This window comes from Salmo salar, chromosome 07, assembly GCF_965601325.2.
Source record: "Salmo salar chromosome 07, fSalSal1, whole genome shotgun sequence".
NCBI classification, from domain to species: Eukaryota; Metazoa; Chordata; class Actinopteri; order Salmoniformes; family Salmonidae; genus Salmo; species Salmo salar.
In genome coordinates, this window is record NC_138297.1 from 60,191,731 (window position 1) to 60,213,184 (window position 21,454).

General features: G+C 47.2%; 1 protein-coding gene across 4 annotated transcripts in view; it reads right to left on the reverse strand.

The window, feature by feature from the left end:
- The window catches only part of ube2h (ubiquitin-conjugating enzyme E2H (UBC8 homolog, yeast)), a 33,685-nt gene extending 12,543 nt beyond the window's left edge, over positions 1-21,142 (reverse strand). For 2 of the 4 annotated variants that reach the window (XM_045721364.2, XM_045721362.2), the window contains exon 1: positions 20,871-21,142. In XM_045721364.2, the coding sequence (XP_045577320.1) occupies positions 20,871-20,923 (53 nt within the window). In that variant the 5' untranslated portion in view covers positions 20,924-21,142. 4 annotated transcript variants of the gene reach the window in all.
- Between the last annotated feature and the right edge of the window lie 312 nt (positions 21,143-21,454).

Consider the following 21,454-nt stretch of genomic DNA (forward strand, 5'->3'; position numbering starts at 1 on the left):
CCCCATCTCCCGTTACCACTCAGTACAGCATGGGGTCATGTTATCCCCCATCTCTCGTTACCACTCAGTACAGCATGGGGTCATGTTATCCCCCATCTCCCGTTACCACTCAGTACAGCATGGGGTCATGTTATCCCCCCATCTCCCGTTACCACTCAGTACAGCATGGGGTCATGTTATCCCCCCATCTCCCGTTACCACTCAGTACAGCATGGGGTCATGTTATCCCCCCCATCTCCCGTTACCACTCAGTACAGCATGGGGTCATGTTATCCCCCATCTCTCGTTACCACTCAGTACAGCATGGGGTCATGTTATCCCCCCCATCTCCCGTTACCACTCAGTACAGCATGGGGTCATGTTATCCCCCATCTCCCGTTACCACTCAGTACAGCATGGGGTCATGTTATCCCCCATCTCCCGTTACCACTCAGTACAGCATGGGGTCATGTTATCCCCCCCATCTCCCGTTACCACTCAGTACAGCATGGGGTCATGTTATCCCCCATCTCTCGTTACCACTCAGTACAGCATGGGGTCATGTTATCCCCCCCATCTCCCGTTACCACTCAGTACAGCATGGGGTCATGTTATCCCCCATCTCCCGTTACCACTCAGTACAGCATGGGGTCATGTTATCCCCCATCTCCCGTTACCACTCAGTACAGCATGGGGTCATGTTATCCCCCATCTCCCGTTACCACTCAGTACAGCATGGGGTCATGTTATCCTCCCCCCCCCCCCCATCTCCCGTTACCACTCAGTACAGCATGGGGTCATGTTATCCCCCCCATCTCCCGTTACCACTCAGTACAGCATGGGGTCATGTTATCCCCCATCTCTCGTTACCACTCAGTACAGCATGGGGTCATGTTATCCCCCATCTCCCGTTACCACTCAGTACAGCATGGGGTCATGTTATCCCCCATCTCCCGTTACCACTCAGTACAGCATGGGGTCATGTTATCCCCCCCATCTCCCGTTACCACTCAGTACAGCATGGGGTCATGTTATCCCCCATCTCCCATTACCACTCAGTACAGCATGGGGTCATGTTATCCCCCATCTCTCGTTACCACTCAGTACAGCATGGGGTCATGTTATCCCCCATCTCTCGTTACCACTCAGTACAGCATGGGGTCATGTTATCCCCCATCTCCCGTTACCACTCAGTACAGCATGGGGTCATGTTATCCCCCCCCCATCTCCCGTTACCACTCAGTACAGCATGGGGTCATGTTATCCCCCATCTCTCGTTACCACTCAGTACAGCATGGGGTCATGTTATCCCCCCCCCCATCTCCCGTTACCACTCAGTACAGCATGGGGTCATGTTATCCCCCATCTCCCGTTACCACTCAGTACAGCATGGGGTCATGTTATCCCCCATCTCCCGTTACCACTCAGTACAGCATGGGGTCATGTTATCCCCCCATCTCTCGTTACCACTCAGTACAGCATGGGGTCATGTTATCCCCCATCTCTCGTTACCACTCAGTACAGCATGGGGTCATGTTATCCCCCCCCCATCTCCCGTTACCACTCAGTACAGCATGGGGTCATGTTATCCTCCCCCCCCCCCCCATCTCCCGTTACCACTCAGTACAGCATGGGGTCATGTTATCCCCCATCTCTCGTTACCACTCAGTACAGCATGGGGTCATGTTATCCCCCCCATCTCCCGTTACCACTCAGTACAGCATGGGGTCATGTTATCCCCCATCTCCCGTTACCACTCAGTACAGCATGGGGTCATGTTATCCCCCATCTCCCGTTACCACTCAGTACAGCATGGGGTCATGTTATCCCCCCCATCTCCCGTTACCACTCAGTACAGCATGGGGTCATGTTATCCCCCCCATCTCCCGTTACCACTCAGTACAGCATGGGGTCATGTTATCCTCCCCCCCCCCCCCATCTCTCGTTACCACTCAGTACAGCATGGGGTCATGGTATCCTCCCCCCCCCCCCCATCTCTCGTTACCACTCAGTACAGCATGGGGTCATGTTATCCCCCATCTCTCGTTACCACTCAGTACAGCATGGGGTCATGTTATCCCCCCCCATCTCCCGTTACCACTCAGTACAGCATGGGGTCATGTTATCCTCCCCCCCCCCCCCCATCTCTCGTTACCACTCAGTACAGCATGGGGTCATGTTATCCCCCATCTCCCGTTACCACTCAGTACAGCATGGGGTCATGTTATCCCCCCATCTCCCGTTACCACTCAGTACAGCATGGGGTCATGTTATCCCCCATCTCCCGTTACCACTCAGTACAGCATGGGGTCATGTTATCCCCCATCTCCCGTTACCACTCAGTACAGCATGGGGTCATGTTATCCCCCCATCTCCCGTTACCACTCAGTACAGCATGGGGTCATGTTATCCCCCATCTCCCGTTACCACTCAGTACAGCATGGGGTCATGTTATCCCCCCCCATCTCCCGTTACCACTCAGTACAGCATGGGGTCATGTTATCCCCCCCATCTCCCGTTACCACTCAGTACAGCATGGGGTCATGTTATCCCCCATCTCCCGTTACCACTCAGTACAGCATGGGGTCATGTTATCCCCCATCTCCCGTTACCACTCAGTACAGCATGGGGTCATGTTATCCCCCATCTCCCGTTACCACTCAGTACAGCATGGGGTCATGTTATCCCCCCCATCTCCCGTTACCACTCAGTACAGCATGGGGTCATGTTATCCCCCATCTCCCGTTACCACTCAGTACAGCATGGGGTCATGTTATCCCCCATCTCCCGTTACCACTCAGTACAGCATGGGGTCATGTTATCCCCCCCCCCCCCCCATCTCCCGTTACCACTCAGTACAGCATGGGGTCATGTTATCCCCCCCCCCATCTCCTGTTAACACTCAGTACAGCATGGGGTCATGTTATCCCCCCATCTCCCGTTACCACTCAGTACAGCATGGGGTCATGTTATCCTCCCCCCCCCCCCCATCTCCCGTTACCACTCAGTACAGCATGGGGTCATGTTATCCCCCATCTCCCGTTACCACTCAGTACAGCATGGGGTCATGTTATCCCCCATCTCTCGTTACCACTCAGTACAGCATGGGGTCATGTTATCCCCCCCCCCCATCTCCCGTTACCACTCAGTACAGCATGGGGTCATGTTATCCCCCATCTCCCGTTACCACTCAGTACAGCATGGGGTCATGTTATCCCCCATCTCCCGTTACCACTCAGTACAGCATGGGGTCATGTTATCCCCCATCTCCCGTTACCACTCAGTACAGCATGGGGTCATGTTATCCCCCCCATCTCCCGTTACCACTCAGTACAGCATGGGGTCATGTTATCCTCCCCCCCCCCCCCCATCTCCCGTTACCACTCAGTACAGCATGGGGTCATGTTATCCCCCATCTCCCGTTACCACTCAGTACAGCATGGGGTCATGTTATCCCCCCCCATCTCCCGTTACCACTCAGTACAGCATGGGGTCATGTTATCCCCCATCTCCCGTTACCACTCAGTACAGCATGGGGTCATGTTATCCCCCCATCTCCCGTTACCACTCAGTACAGCATGGGGTCATGTTATCCCCCATCTCCCGTTACCACTCAGTACAGCATGGGGTCATGTTATCCCCCATCTCCCGTTACCACTCAGTACAGCATGGGGTCATGTTATCCCCCCCATCTCCCGTTAACACTCAGTACAGCATGGGGTCATGTTATCCCCCATCTCCCGTTACCACTCAGTACAGCATGGGGTCATGTTATCCTCCCCCCCCCCCCCATCTCCCGTTAACACTCAGTACAGCATGGGGTCATGGTATCCCCCATCTCTCGTTACCACTCAGTACAGCATGGGGTCATGTTATCCCCCCCCATCTCCCGTTACCACTCAGTACAGCATGGGGTCATGTTATCCCCCATCTCTCGTTACCACTCAGTACAGCATGGGGTCATGTTATCCCATCTCACATCATCCAGAGATTTTAGTCTACATCCCACTCTAGTACATTAGAGCTAGATTCATCACAGAGAGATTACCCACTGCTGGCTGAGGGGGGGAGAATGCTAGAGAAGTGAGAGCGAGGGGGCTAGAGAAGTGAGAGCGAGGGGGCTAGAGTAGTGAGAGCGAGGGGGCTAGAGTAGTGAGAGCGAGGGGGCTAGAGTAGTGAGAGCGAGGGGGCTAGAGAAGTGAGAGCGAGGGGGCTAGAGAAGTGAGAGCGAGGGGGCTAGAGAAGTGAGAGCGAGGGGGCTAGAGAAGTGAGAGCGAGGGGGCTAGAGAAGTGAGAGCGGGGGCTAGAGAAGAGAAAAGCAGCAAAAGAGAAAGGAAGAGGGAGAAAAAGAGAGAGAGTGATTCAAACAGAGAGAGCCATCATGTTCTGACACACAGCAGCAGCTGGCTGTGGATCCTGACAGAGTAGGCTGGGATCCCATTAGTGGAGTAGTGACCCACCCCCAAAGGGTTAAAGCAAACTCAAGGTTATTTTAAGCTCTGCAGAACATGCAAGGGCAGATTGAGTGAGTCCCCAGCATATCACAAGAAGTGTTGCTCTCAGAAAGGAAGTATTGTGTTGGGTAGCAACCGATAGCCATTTTGGATCACAATTTCAAAACAAGGCTTTGACAGAGTCTAATACAACACAGACATCAGTTGATTTGATGAAGTTAAAGGAAACCGCAGCCAGTCAGCAGACCACGTCGCTCACGTCACAAAATACATCTACACATACATGTTACTCAATCATTGCAGCCACACTGCTCATGCGTGTCTGCGTAGCCAGGCGCTAAAATAGAACTTGCTTTTGTTTGTCCCGCCTCTCCCATCTCCTCGTAGTTTTTTTGAGCAGCATATACCCACGTGCCATCTCATTGGTTTTTAGGAGCACATACCCACGTGGGTGTTTGAAAGAATTAGAAGAAATATCTAAATATATATTTATTTTACCCCTTTATCTCCCCAATTTCGTGGTATCAGTCTAGTTACAGTCTTGTCTCATCAACTCCCGTACGGACACGGGAGAGGTGAAGGTCTAGAGCCGTGCGTCCTCCGAAACACAACACAACCAAGCTGCACTGCTTCTTGACACAATGCCCACTTAACCCGGAAGCCAGCCTCTCTAATGGCACAGCTAGCACTGTGATGCAGTGCCTTAGACCACTGCACCACTCGAGAGGCTGGGTGATTGAAAGATGAGCTGAAGTTCATACTCCAGTCGGTAGTGGTAATGCACCTTAAAGTTGGTTGCCAACAGTCATATAAAGTCCAAAGAAGAAGCTTGAAGGACGAGAGATTACTAGAAAGGACTCGGTTGACCCTTTTATCTGTGACTTAATTGTCAGAGTAGAGGACCTTTTCAGGTAAAATAACAGCCCAATGTTTATATCCCAGGACAAATTAGCTAGCAACAGCAAGCTAGCTAGCTAGCTAAATTACTATACATTTTTAATGCTTTTGGACTTGTCCCCAAATTAATATCGTTGATTCAGAGTTTTTGATATGTCAACATGCGTGTCCTGATCGCGTGTGGTGTGGGTGGACAAAATCAACATGTGAGCGATGGTGCATGTGCGGTCTGAACAGCATGTCAGCCTAGTACTTATCCCTTAACGAGGACACAATGTACACACTTATGAGTACACACTATTGACAAAACAAACCCTTCATGTGCTGTACCTGTCTATAGGAGTCTGTCTGAACACAGTTCAAGACAAGGGATCAAAATGGTTGTTTTATCAAAAAGCTTGGGCCTACTCTTTGGCTTTATCTCTATGTTTATCCAGCCTTCATGTCAGGGGAATCTATCAGTAGGGAATTACTAGTGTGTTTACTAGGAGAGGATGGGAAAGGGATGTGTTGGAGGGTAGGGAGGAGAAGGGGAGTCAGCAGTAGGGAATTACTAGTGTGTTTACTAGGAGAGGATGGGAAAGGGATGTGTTGGAGGGTAGGGAGGAGAAGGGGAGTCAGCAGTAGGGAATTACTAGTGTGTTTACTAGGAGAGGATGGGAAAGGGATGTGTTGGAGGGTAGGGAGGAGAAGGGGAGTCAGCAGTAGGGAATTACTAGTGTGTTTACTAGGAGAGGATGGGAAAGGGATGTGTTGGAGGGTAGGGAGGAGAAGGGGAGTCAGCAGTAGTGACCAGCAGTCACCTCACAGACTAACTGACACTGGGCATATTGAGCACTGCCACTAAACAGGTGATAGAGCTACATCTCCTACAGAGCAGAGCCAGCCTGCCATCACTAGCCCTGCCATCACTAGACCTGCCATCACTAGACCTGCCATCACTAGCCCTGCCTGGCCCAATGACACGTGGCAGAGAACCTACTGTCCTTGTCACACACACACACACACACACACACACACACACACACATGACAGCAAGACATGAACACAAAACACACACACGAAACCAGCATGCACACAAACAAAAAAAATACATTCACACAGCAAGAAACACACACTCTCTCTCTGCCTCCATACCCGGTGGCCTGTGAACGAACCCGTCCGCCGATGGATTCATGTCAATGGTCTCACCGTCCATCATGATTTAGTGACAGTTTTACGATCATATCCCACTGTTTTTTTTTTATTGAGACAGCCCAGGAAGCTGTGTAGCAGTTTATTCCTTCTTCCTGCCCAGAAAATAAAACCATGTCATTGTCAACTCCACACACAGTGATGTGAGGGCAGCTCAGGTGTTATGAGGGTGTTGGGCTACTAACCTGCCTAAACTCCAGCTGTTACACTGACTGACGGACGATGTGAGAAGATGCAGCAGAAGACAGTTGGCTGTCCAGCCTGACAGCTACTAAAACAGAGGGAGATGGGATAAGCAGGTTTACCTTGCCTCTCAAACCCTACCGCAATGTGCTAACAATTCCATACCAACTTCCACTAACTCCAGTTTGACATATGTCATTATGATGACACAGGAGAAGCAGTCGCTAACTCACCCTCTCCTTCCTTTCATCCCTCCTGTTTCCTCCCATCTCGTCACTAAGCACCCCTCCATCCCCCCACCTGGGATATGTATAGATTTAGTCATAATCTGTGGAGGGTCATTAGTCAATATCCCGTTACGCAAACACATAATCTAATACCTCAGGGGCCCAATCAATCGGCTTCCCTGTGAGACAACAGACATGTTTTTTAATGGATTCTGTTTGGACACTCACCAACACTGGTTTGGTTTGGTCTGGTCTAGACATCACGTCTTGCCTAAGGGCCTAGCCCCTCAGGCCATTCTGACCAATACTACCGTCCCTCTCTGACCCACCCAGAGTAAAAATATCCCCGGAGTAAAAAGACTGAAAACAAACACGATAATTATCATAAATGGCTATGTGCTGTAACGTGGTGTAACCACTCAAACGTTTCCCACTTTAGAAAGAAAAGTAATGGGGAAGTTATTCAGAGACCTGACACGACATTGGCTGAACACTGAGGTGAAGTCAGCTCTCGTCAAGAGGAATGCAGACCAGACAAGAACATCTCCTGATCCAACTCCCACCAACATAAACAGACAACAGAAAGATGGCTGTCCCATTCTGTTTCTATCTGTGGAGCATATCAGGCCCACTTCCAAATTCTTGCTGCCAAGATATTTAAAAGAGAGAGAGAGATGGCGCGCTCAGCCTGGTGAATGCTGACCTAGCCTCACGGCAGATCTGGTGATCATAACAAATCCAAATGACATCACAGCACACTGCAGGGCCGATGGCTACAGTGATGTCACTGTGTGTGAGTGAGAAGAGGATGATGAACCATAAAGGTGCTGAGAGAGCAGAGGCCAAGGGCTGGCAGGCAGCATACTCCTCCATCCATTAATGCCAGGGCTCCAAAGGGCTCTGGTGAAAGGTAGCACACTATGTAGGGAATAGGGCTCCAAAGGGCTCTGGTGAAAGGTAGCACACTATGTAGGGAATAGGGCTCCAGTAGAGCTCTGGTGAAAAGTAGTGCACTATGTAGGGAATAGGGCTCCAGTAGAGCTCTGGTGAAAAGTAGTGCACTATGTAGGGAATAGGGCTCCAGTAGAGCTCTGGTGAAAAGTAGTGCACTATGTAGGGAATAGGGTGCCATTTGGAACACGGAACCACTTTACACCGGCCTTATGCGGCAGGACAAATATTTACCAACTACCCATGCCATGGTCAGCTCATTAATTACCCCCTGATTACCTGCCTACATGGATTACCTACATTCTTTGTGCTTGATTCAGCTTGTCTGGCTTAAAGGACCAAGAGAATAGACCCAAAACAGAAAAACCTTCCCATCTTGCACTCCAGGCAGGATAGAGCAAATGACTATTTGAAAGGGTGAACTCAGATGCCCTTCTCAGATGTGCACCGCCACCTTTCACCAACGTTCACTGGTGAATAGTGCTTCTGAACACAGGCACGTACACACCCACTCTCTCTCTGGGCCCCATGTGCAATCAAAGGCCTTGAAAGGCAGGAAAAAAAGTAGTTAAGGGTGAGGAGGAAGACAGAGAGAAAGAACTAGAGAAAAACGCAAGATCAAAAAAGCACCGCCACTATAAGGACAGAGTGCTGAACTCCACAAAAATAAGCCAACAACAATGCTGTCCTTTCTCACATGACGGGTCCACTCTCTGACATAGGGCATTATAGAGAGAGCGAGACAGACAGAGAAAGTTTTGCCATGTGCCAATGCCAAGCAGGATTACTGTGAGTGACCTCACTACACTGAGTCTAGGAACACAAAACAGGCTGCCAGAGTAGCATGGCAACAGTCCTCGACCGAGGCCACGGCAACATGAGGAAAAGTAGGGCCGCTCCGAGCGTGATTAAATCTGCTCGCCGCCAAACTAAAACTCCCCATAGTACACTGCCAGGAAACTCCAGTGACCTGCTCCTCTCTCTCCCCCCACCCTTATCTATCACTTCATCCCCCTTATTGCTCATTAACTCCTTATGAAAGCACGGACACGACTGCAGCTGTTAACCAGAGAGTTAGCCAAGCATTAGCCTGCACTGACAGAGCTGGGTTCACAGAGCTAGCAGCCTCTGGAGTATATAGCATATAGCTAGCAGCCTTTGGGGTATATAGCATATAGCTAGCAGCCCGGGGGCTGCTGCGCCCGGGTATATAGCATATAGCTAGCAGCCTCTGGGGTATATAGCATATAGCTAGCAGCCTCTGGGGTATATAGCATATAGCTAGCAGCCTCTGGGGTATATAGCATATAGCTAGCAGCCTCTGGGGTATATAGCATATAGCTAGCAGCCTCTGGAGTATATAGCATATAGCTAGCAGCCTCTGGAGTATATAGCATATAGCTAGCAGCCTCTGGAGTATATAGGCCTTGTGCCTTCACAGGCTTCAAGGGTGGTAGCATAGCCAAACTCCTGAGGAGCCACCAAGTCAGCCATTTTACTTTCATCAACACTTAGAGACCCACTGGCTCCAGGTTATCTACAAGTCTCTGCTAGATAAAGCCCCACCTTAGCTCACTGATCACCATAGCCACACCCACCCGTAGCACGCGCTCCAGCAGGAATATCTCACTGGTCATCCCCAAAGCCAATTCTTCCTTTGGCCGCCTTTCCTTCCAGTTTTCTGCTGTCAATGACTGGAATGAACTGCAAAAATCACTTAAGCTGGAGACTCATATCTCCCTCACTAGCTTTAAGCACCAGCTGTCAGAGCAGCTCACAGATCACTGCACCTGTGCATAGCCCATCCAACCACCTCATCCCCATACTGTATTTTTTTAACCATCTTGCTACTTTGCACCACAGTATCTCTACTTGCACATTCATCTTCTGCACTACTTGCACATTCATCTTCTGCACATCTACCATTCCAGTGTTCAATTGCTATATTGTAATTACTTCGCCACCATGGCCTATGTATTGCCTTAACTCCCTTATCCTACCTCATTTGCACATACTGTATATACTTTTCTACTGTATTATTGACTATAAGTTTGTTTATTCCATGTGTAACTCTGTTGTTGTTGTTGTTGTTGTATGTGTTGAACTGCTTTGCTTTATCTTGGCCAGGTCGTAGTTACAAGTGAGAACTTGTTCAACTAGCCTACCTGGTTAAATAAAGGTGGAATAAAAGAAAAGGACAGGATGTCTTGAATGAATCACAAAAAACATGAAAGTTAAAGACCAGTTATTGAGACTTTTGCTTTAAGAACAGCAAAGTAATTAGCCTAAGCAATGTCAATGTAGCAAACTTGGAAATCAGGCTGTGAAAAGGCCATATCATTGAAGTGCTAGGTGTTGTCGTCGTCCTCCCTCCTCCACTCCCTGGTCTACAGTGATAAGTGAATGCAGGTGGGGTGCCACGGTAGGAGGGAGTGGGACTGCTGCAGCCTTCCACCAGCTGTTCCCACTTCCCTTTCCGGCCCTCGCCTCAGGGAACGGTTTCGTGTCGACTTTTACTCACTGTCCCAACACTCCTCCAATACTGCTCTGGGGCTTCTCAACAGGAGCCCTGTTGTACAGGACAACGCCAGTCTCTTAGCCTAGGGCTGCATCCCATGGGGCTCGTGTTACAAGTAGTGCACTATGTAGGGAATACAGTGAGATTTGGGACACAGCCTAGGGCTTCCCACCACCCATTCAGTAACCCCAAGCCTAAATTGGAACTTGGATGATCGTATAGCTTTTGGCCCAGAATAAACCAAGTTGCCACTTAGTTGTTCTCCATTTCCTCCTAATTCAGTATTGAAAAGGAGCAGCAACATCTAATCCAAAAGAAAACCGTCTAAAACCAACACCGGAGTCAAATAAAATGGGAAAGACTGAGGAGAAACATGTCTATTCATCTGAAGGACAGGGTATGACAGCATCTCTCCACAGATACTATTTTCTACAGTACAGGGGGTTTTACATGACCAGATGGTCAGGCACACTTTGATTTCTCTTGTACAAATCCCAAATAGACACTACTGTTCAAAAGTTTGGGGTCATTTAGAAATGTCCTTGTTTTTGAAAAGCAAATGTTTTGTCCATTAAAATCACATCAAATTGATCAGAAATACAATATAGACATTGTTAATGGTGTAAATGACTATTGTAGCTGGAAACGGCTGACTTTTTATGGAATATCTACATAGGCGTACAGAGGACCATTATCAGCAACCATCACTCCTGTGTTCCAATGGCACGTTGTGTTAGCTAATCCAAGTTTATCATTTTTAAAGGCTAATTGAACATTAGAAAACATAATTGCAAAAGGGTTAGCACAGCTGAAAACTGTTGTTCTGATTAAAGAAGAAATAATACTGGCCATCTTCAGACTAGTTGAGTATCTGGAGCTTCAGCATTTGTGGGTTCAATTACAGGCTCAAAATGGCCAGAAACAAAGAACTTTCTTCTGAAACTCGTCAGTCTATTCTTGTTTTGGGAAATGAAGGCTATTCCATGCAAGAAATTGCCAAGAAACGGAAGATCTGGTACAACGCTGTGTACTACTCCCTTCACAGAGCAGCGCAAACTGTCTCTAACCAGAATAGAAAGGACTGGGAGGCCCCGGTGCACAACTGAGAAAGAGAACAAGTACATTTAGTGTCTCGTTTGAGAAACAGGCACCTCACAAGTCCTCAACTGGCAGCTTCATTAAATAGTACCCGCAAAACACCAGCCTCAACGTCAAGAGTGAAGAGGCGACTCCGGGATGCGCTGTTCTGTGAAGGGAGTAGTACACAGCATTGTACGATATCTTCAGTTTTAACAACATTACCAATGTCTACACTGTATTTCTGATCAATTTGATGTTATTTTAAATGGACAAAAAAAATTGCTTTTCTTTCAAGAACAATGACATTTCTAAGTGACCCAACTTTTGAACGCTAGTGTATACCTGGATACGTTTTCATCCAAGGCTGGCAGTGAACTTCCTTAGTTTTGATGTGAATTGAATATGGCGACCTACAGTAACGTATAGGCCCATTCATCTTTCTCTAGCAACAGCGACCTATAGAAGTCAACAAGTTAAGCTCAACAACATTTAAGGGACTGATTTCCCTACTTCCACTGGTCCTTGCATCTCACAGAGCTCATCTTCAAAACACTGGGACAGAGACACATAATATGGTCTATTTAATTCTGTGCCCTGAGACTAACTGTACAATACACAGCAATCTTACTAACTTGTCATCTAGCCTCAGGCATTCCAATTCTATTTAAATCTCATCTATAACCAACTGCATTTCCCCACTGAGGCATGGGGAGTGAGGGAGTACAAGCAGTAGAATGCTGCTATGGTACGTGCTGGAGATGTACTGGTCACAGACTCTACTATGGTACGTGCTGGAGATGTACTGGTCACAGACTCTACTATGGTACGTGCTGGAGATGTACTGGTCACAGACTCTACTATGGTACGTGCTGGAGATGTACTGGTCACAGACTCTACTATGGTACGTGCTGGAGATGTACTGGTCACAGACTCTACTATGGTACGTGCTGGAGATGTACTGGTCACAGACTCTACTATGGTACGTGCTGGAGATGTACTGGTCACAGACTACTATGGTACGTGCTGGAGATGTACTGGTCAGACTCTACTATGCTACATGGTCACAGACTGTACTTTGGACGGGTCACACGTCTGGATATGGTTAAAAACAACATGGAGTAATTAAGGAGAAGTGGACCCCCCTACTTTTGCTCCAGAGGCCCAATTGGCAACATGTTTTCAGCAATATACATACATTTGTAATCAAATATCTCATGGTTCTCTCTTGAACCTCTGCAGCAGACACAGCCTACTATGGTAAGCAATGTGTTTGGAACATCAAATCACTAAATTGCAGTATTGAATCGTAATATAGAATCGTGATACATCACATTTTATTGGATGAAATTACATAGCGTATATGATTTGAGACTGCTAGACCAATTGTACCAGCCTTTCCCAGGTGCTCTCTAGCAGCCAGGCCTAGAAAGACACACCCAGCCTGGTGATAGAGGCCTTGTTAGTACCTCCCTGTCCCTGGTGCCACCATCTACCCCTTGGGGTGGGGCTGCCTGTGACAGAACTACATTACAAAACCACTAAAGGCTAAACCTGTGAGACCCAGAAACAACACTGACTAACAGAAACAGAACAGTCCTGGGGCACGCACAGCGTTGTGGAACATTCAGATAGAAATATGTTACGTAGAACAAACAAGCCACTTTGACATGTAGAATAAGCAATCATGTCAGCTCTATCTGCAATAATCTACTAGTCTTCTTTCTTTGGATTACCTGCCATTTAGGGAGCTACCTTCTGCAACAACGTAACATGTTTACCACAGCACAGGGTCATGTCTTGGAACAGAGAGAGCTAGCTAGATCAGTGAGCTACACTACGGTACAGGCACTTTCCAGGGCCTAGCTCTCTCTCTTTGTCTCCTCTCTGGTGTGAAATCCCCCCCACTGCAGTAATAATGACTCCCTCCCTGAGTGAGCACTCCATGCCTCTCTCCTCCTCACTAGATCAACTATCTATTTACAGAGCATTGTGCCACGTACGATCAAACAACCAAACCAGGCATCCATCCATAAGCAGGCAGGCTTGTGATTGCATTACTTTGAATGGAGAGGGCTTAGAAAACAAAACGCTAGGCGATTGCTTAAAGAGTGCTGCTCACTGTAGCTAAGAATAAAGGAGATGTGGACAGAGAGAAGACGTCTTTGGCAGCTTGTTGTGGGGTGGATACGGCTGTAGCTAGCAGCAGCCTTTGTCGGGAGACTGGAAAGGGAGTGAAATTAATCATGGCACAAAAACACACGACAGGGGCTGCTTTTAGTAAGCTGATCCAGGGAGAGCCACAGAGAGAGATCCCCATCACCAGATACAGTCCAGGGAAGTGGAGTGTTGATAGGACTGATTACTGTACACATTTACTTCACTCTCATTCCACTTCTATTTAACCAGCTGATGGGCTATGAAGCGGGCTGTAATAAGGTAACATTACTATTCCAGAGAATGATTAACATGTAACCTAGTGTTTCAAACCGTTGGACAGGACAAGCCATGTACACGCAGCAGCAGCAGCAACAGCATCAGCAGCAAATGTTGGGAGACAAAGACAGGAACTTGAGTCCATCTGTTCTTCTGAGACGACTCAGCCATGCGTGCAGGAAGCCTTTACAGTTAGCACTGTGGGATTACAGAGGGCCTCAAATCTCCCACTGTCACAGACGCCCTGATCCAAGACCCTGGAAAACACAGCCCGTCACTCAAGTCTGGGCCCCTGCTATAGAACCCTGAAACAGATTTACGAATCGTAACGAAGACCGTTACAAATATTGACCAATGCGAAAACAAGACGGTAGGCTGTGTGGGTCTAGTGTTTGAAAGTGTAAAACAGCTTCACAAATGTAATAATACAGCAGGGTAAATATGACTTACTATTATACCCAATAGGCCTTTCTCATTGTCCCCACTGATTCAACAGGAGCCTTTTCTCCTTGTCTCAGTCACCACACAAAACCACTGGCTCCTTCCCTACAGTGTGCCAGCAATCTAGTTAGTGCAGGCCTGTAACAAAGGGGCCGTGCAGTGAAGGACCTGTTCAATGTGGCATCACATAGACTGACACAGCAGCAGAGGGTAGGACGGGGGGTCACACAGTTCCTGTAAGGGCAGACAAAGGCGTGCTGATGAGGGCCGGATGTCAGACGAGGGGGCACAACTGGGCCAAACCCGGGACAGCTAAAGCCCAGGACTGGTATTCCACTCAGTGACTGCCTGATTGACTCATTGCTTGGGATGTGTGTGTGTGGTGGGACACACACACAGTCTAACAAGAAGGGAAGCGTTCCTGCCAGCCCAACCCTTCGCTCCCTCACTTCTGGGGTCACTTCAGCAAAGACACAATGTAACACATGCACACCTCACCCAATGGACCCCTTCCCCCACGCACAAAAAGATGCTGAGTGACGGACCTTGAGGCAGGCGACTCCAGGAATGATGACGGATAACTCAGCCCAGCGAAGCATGTGAAAACACAGCCCCCAGGCTCCCATAGCACAGCCTCCCTGAAGATTCACTGGCTGTCCGACATGCTTCAGAGAACCACTATCCAAACACTTATTATGGGCTTTCAGTGGGGATTCAGGCCCTATCCAGCCCAGCCTGAGAGAGGTTTAACCTTACACAACAATGTCTGCTTAAGAATATCCATAATAATAAAATCCATATCCTGATTAACTCTCAAGTAAGGAAAATGTGTCACTGACTCAGTACAACAAGATGCGCAACATCAGAAAAAATGACATAAGGAAGAAGCTGACTACATTGAAGTTCCCTACATGTTTAAGGGCACCTTCAGAAAAGTTATCTTCCCTTGTAGCGACTGCGAGTACAACTTCAAATCAAAGTTTGTCACGTGCGCCGAATACAACCTTACAGAGAAATGCTTACTTAAAGGCTCTACCCATTAGTGCAAAAAAGGTGATAGGCAAGTAAAGAAATAAAACAACAGTAAAAAGACAGGCTATATACAGTAGCGAGGCTACATACAGACACCGGTTAGTCAGGCTGATTGAGGTAGCATGTACATGTAGATATGGTTAAAGTGACTATGCATATATGATGAACAGAGAGGGTTGGTGGGAGGAAGGACACAATGCAGATAGCCCGGTTAGCCAATGTGCGGGAGCACTGGTTGGCCCAAATGAGGTAGTATGTACATGAACGTATAGTTAAAGTGACTATGATAAACAGAGTAGCAGCAGCGTAAAAAGAGGGGTGGTACACAATGCAAATAGTCCGGGTAGCCATTTGATTACCTGTTCAGGAGTCTTATGGCTTGGGGGTAAAAACTGTTGAGAAGCCTTTTTGTCCTAGACTTGGCACTCCGGTACCGCTTGCCATGCGGTAGTAGAGAGAACAGTCTATGACTGAGGTCTTTGAAAATGTTTAGGGCTTTCCTCTGACACCGCCTGGTGTAGAGGTCCTGGATGGCAGGCAGCTTAGCCCCAGTGATGTACTGGGCCGTACGCACTACCCTCTGTAGTGCCTTGCGGTCAGAGGCCGAGCAATTGCCGTACCAGGCAGTGATGCAACCAGTCAGGATGCTCTCGATGTTGCAGCTGTAGAACCTTTTGAGGATCTCAGGACCCATGCCAAATCTTTTTAGTTTCCTGAGTGGGAATAGGCTTTGTCGTGCCCTCTTCACAACTGTCTTGGTGTGTCTGGACCATTCTAGTTTGTTGTTGATGTGGACACCATGGAACTTGAAGCTCTCAACCTGCTCCACTACAGCCCCATCGACGAGAATGGGGGCGTGCTCGATTCTCCTTTTCCTGTAGTCCACAATCATCGCCTTAGTCTTGGTTACGTTGAGGGACAGGTTGTTATTCTGGCACCACCCGGCCAGGTCTCTGACCTCCTCCCTATAGGCTGTCTCGTCGTTGTCGGTGATCAGGCACTGTTGTGTCGTCTGCAAATTTAACGATGGCGTTGGAGTTGTGCCTGGCTTTGCAGTCGTGGGTGAACAGGGAGTGCAGGAGGGGACTGAGCACGCACCCCTGTGGAGCTCCAGTGTTGAGGATCAGTGTGGCAGATGTGTTGCTACCTACCCTTACCACCTGGAGGCGGCCCGTCAGGAAGTCCAGGAACCAGTTGCAGAGGGAGGTGTTTAGTCCCAGGATCCTTAGCTTAGTGATGAGCTTTGAGGGTACTATGGTGTTGAACACTGAGCTGTAGTCAATGAATAGCATTCTCATATAAGTGTTCCTTTTGTCCAGGTGGGAAAGGGCAGTGTGGAGTGCAATAGAGATTGCGTTATCTGTGGATCTGTTTGGGCAGTATGCAAATTGGAGTGGGTCTAGGGTTTCTGGGATAATGGTGTTGATGTGAGCCATTACCAACCTTTCAAAGCACTTCATGGCTACGGACGTGAGTGCTACAGGTCTGTAGTCATTTAGGCAGGTTGCCTTTGTGTTCTTGGGCACATGGACTATGGTGGTCTGCTTGAAACATGTTGGTATTACAGACTCAATCAGGGACATGTTGAAAATGTCAGTGAAGACACCTGCCAGTTGGTCAGCACATGCCCGGAGCACACATCCTGGTAATCCGTCTGGCCCCACAGCCTTCTGTATGTTGACCTGTTTAAAGGTCTTACTCATGTCGGCTACGGAGAGCGCGATCAAAGTCGTCCGGAACAGCTGATGCTATCATGCATGCCTCAGTGTTGCTTGCCTCGAAGCGAGCATAGAAGTGATTTAGCTCGTCTGGAAGGCCCGTGTCACTGGGCAGCTCGCGGCTGTGCTTCCCTTTGTAGTCTAATAGTTTGCAAGCCCTGTCACATAAGTCGAGCGTCGGAGACGGTGTAGTACGATTCAATCTTAGCCCTGTATTGACGCGTTGCCTGTTTGATGGTTCATCGCAGGGCATAGCAGGATTTCTTGTAAGCTTCCGGGTTAGAGTCCCGCACCTTGAAAGCGGCAGCTCTACACTTTCAGTGCTTAGGGTTAAGCCTACTGTACCTTTGGAATACTAGGCTAAGCGTAGCCTACACCTATTCTCAATACTAAGTGTCTACCTTCAAATATAAAAATGTTCCTTCTAACAGCTGAAATAGCCAACAATGGCTCACATTTTTGGCCATGTGTTTAAGAACTCTCTCCAAGTCTTTTAAACCATAGTTTGTAGTCATTCCATATAGCGACAGTGATAAAGATAATAGCCCATTGTACTCAGTTGGTTGTGAAGTCCTGGGGGCTTCCAGTTCAACAGCCAAGGTAAATTACAGAATAATGAGACTCTCAGATCCTCACGAGCACCACTTCTTACACAAGTGCACCTTCACAGATCAATGCAAAGCCTACATGTTGTTGAAAAGATGCCTATCCAGTGAAGTACTGCCCAGGCAGGTGAAAGAGGAGTGAGGACACAGGGTTAGGCTTATTCCCACTAGACGAGATGCTGAGAATGAAAAATACCGGTCAACCAGTACAGTATGTCACCATTTACCTGGAAATATTCAGGCAGTCAGTGTAAGTTAGCTATAGCAGTCCTATATAACAGTAGATAGAAGTGGATTTACGTAGTAGATTATAGGTATTTCACGTTGCGGGGATTACTGATGCAAGATCCATTGCCACTCAGACAGCAAGCTTTTGATGTGGTGTGAGTGATCAAGAGGGAGACATAAAGAGCAAAAGGAGAGAAACAGAAGAGGGGGAGACAGAAGAGAGAAACAGAAGAGATGGAGACAGAAGAGGGAGTGCGCCTACAGCAGCATGAAGTGTAACACAAGACATTCCATACCTCTACTGGGACTATTTCATTCAATCTGAAGGACAGACCTGACCTATTCCATGTTATGGAGGTAGGTGCCAACATCACAGGCAGATCCACATTTTGTTTTCTGACTTAGGAAGAGTTTCAAACCCTATGCTACATGGCCAGGTCATTCTGACATGAAGTCCCTATTAAGCATGCTCTAGATTTTTAAGCTCTCTTGTTGCCGCAGCAAATTAAGCGTGTGGTTCGTTCTCAGCGTCAGACAGCCCCATAAGAAGTCCCTCTCCAAAGCTGGTGTGAGTTTCGGGTTTTGATTACATGGGGGAGGCTGTGGTGATGTGGAGCACAGAGAGAGGACTGTGCTGTGCTACCTACTGCAGGGACACGCTCCACACAAAACAGCTGCGCAGTTTCCCTGACCCCAACCCCGCTAATACACAAACAAGGACAACTCAAGCTTAGATGGAGGTCTGTACAAGCGTGCCACGCATGCACACAAATAGCATTATGTCTTGAACATATACCCCACACACAGGTCCTTGTATGCGATTGTGCAGGTGGCTTCCAGTAAGAGTAAACCTGCTCTGACCCGTCACAGAGAGATCTTCTTAGGACAGTGGGGGTTCACTTCACAGCACTACACTCGTGCGTGCTCGCAATACACTGTCATGGCTTTCATGCAGGCTACAGACAAGAGCCGAAAACTAGCTGAAACAAATGCGGTTGCTAGTAAGGAGCACTTATACAAATGCCTTAGGGAGGACGGCACAATAACTAAGCCAGTGAGTAGCAGGCAGGCAGAATTCAGCATGACTCAAAACTATGGAACTCAATGAGGATTTAGTTTGAAAACGGCAAAGTAGGCCTAACGATAGAAGTGACCACTAACCACATTTAACTCCTGCAACCACACACAAGGATAAAATAAAAAGGCACAAGTAGGCTAAAAGCTTAACTAGAGCTACAAAAGGTTCAGCAGCAAGCATTGACTAGAAGCATTTTCACCCTACTCAAAACAGGGGGAAAAACTGCCTTTGTTCAACAACTTTTTCCCTGCAGTACTTGCTTTTGTGACTCTCAGCGGAGGAAGGGCTTAGTCTTGTTTGTGGTTTTCTCCAACCCCCTCCTCCTACCCCATATTTGAACAAGAACTGAGGTCACTCAATCAGCTGTTCCTAGTCCCACCCGCTACTGGTTTCCGGGTAGTAACAGACCTACCCAATGATTAAACTCGCTTCCACTGCAGGGCACACTGGGGACAAAAACAAAACTTGTTCTCCCCCCCCACTCCTCCTGAATCTGGCAAGGAACTTCAATAGGCCTAGAATATTATTCAATAACTTTGCACTGCACTTTGGCAAATATAAAGAAAATTAACTTTAAAAAAAAAGCAGTTTTGTAAATGGGAGTCCTGTTGCCTTTGTTCTTTTCTTAGTATATGTATTAAAGGCAGAAAAGGATCTATAACGAAATGGGAACTCTCGAGCTGTTGTTGAATGCAAAAGTAAAGAATTAAACAGCGCACAGCAGGTCCATGAAGCCCCACAAACCTAGATGGTTAAGCCGTAATTCTCTTAACTAACTTGCCTAGTTAAATAAAGGTAAAATAAAAAAAATTGCCAATGGTTCTTTAGTGGTTATCGAATATGAGAATAACCTTCTCTGCAAACTATTCTATTCCGCAATGCAGGCATGTTATGATAGATACAAATCCAATATTTCTGGCTACCTAGCTAAGCATACTTAACGGCTAATCAAATAAACACATTGGTATTTTCGTGATTGACAAAGCTGTTAATATTTTAATGGAAATGACAAAAGAGCTAGCTATACTTCGAAGAGCTATAGTCGAAATAAAGCAGTTTTCATGTCGTAGCGTTATGTAAACAAGCGTGATAAGTCAACCTGAAAATGGGATAAAAAGTACTTTAGCAAATAGCCTAAGTGACCGCAAGCTAGGACTTGAGTCTTACTCAATGTTCGTCATTTCGGTTCATAATATATAAAAAAAACGTGAACTTGAAATGGCATTTTCCACTAGGTAAGTTAAGGTAGCTAGCTAGGTCAACTCGAGCAAAACAACAGGATGTCCGTTTGTATAACGATAGCTAGCTAGCTGGCCAACATTTTTTTTATATGGGCTTGTTAGCTACTGTAACCACGTCAAAAATACTGAGCTTTGTTTATACACCTAGCTGGTTTGAAAAACAAACAAATTAACGTTATACTCCTTGTTCACAACATTTTAAATGGTTTTAAAACAAGCTAACTAGCAGGTAATTAACAACAAACTTGGCAACAGCACATTCTATCAGTCTCTGTGCCTGGTCTGGTTAATTAGCTAACGTTAGCTAGGCATCATAGCTAACTGTGGCATGCAATTCATCAAGGTAACGTTAGCTAGCTACCTAAGCCAAGTTATCTACTATAACGTTAACTATGTCTATTAAAATGTGTATTTCTAATGCTAGCTAACGTTATTGGCATTAAACGTGAGCAATAATCAATACTATTAATTTATTATACAAACTATGCATTTCAAACAGCTGTCATTACTAGCCATCTGTAGCAAGATGGAAAAAAATATCGCTAGCTAACTAGTGTAAAACGTTAGCAGCTAGCTAGAATTATTCTGTTGTTTATGTTCTGAAAGGATACAGTTTCACCACGTCAGTATCCATTCGCCTTTTACCCGGACTTGGAGACGACATTTTTATATTCCACTGTAGAACACCAAGTTGTAAAGTGATGGCAGCTCAAACGTCTAGCTGTATTATCCCAAAGTTGACATTTGCTTTCGTCGCAAATGCGTATAACGAAATCTTTCCACGTCTCCTACTCTATCTGCAGCAAAGTATAGCCCTTCTCTCTCGCTGCCGAGCTCTCACTATCCTGAAGCTTCTGCTATTCCTCCGCCGATTGCGTCATATACAGGAGACAAAAAACGTCAACATAAATGGCAAAATTGTGTTAGTAGTCTTTACAGATTTATCAACGTAAAAATGTTTGATGGACAAGCTGCCACATAGCTAAGCTATTATGACTGAGATTTTAATATGAAAATAAGGTGTTTGCTTTAATACCAAAAAAATTAACAAGTGGTAATGGCACTCCCTGTGAATTGTCTCTCTCCCCCTGCCAGAACACCCCCCTCCCTCCTCCTTCTAATTTCCTTAATTTTGTGGCTAGAGTCAAATACTTTCTGTGGTACACATCAGAGTCAAATACTTTCTATAGAACAA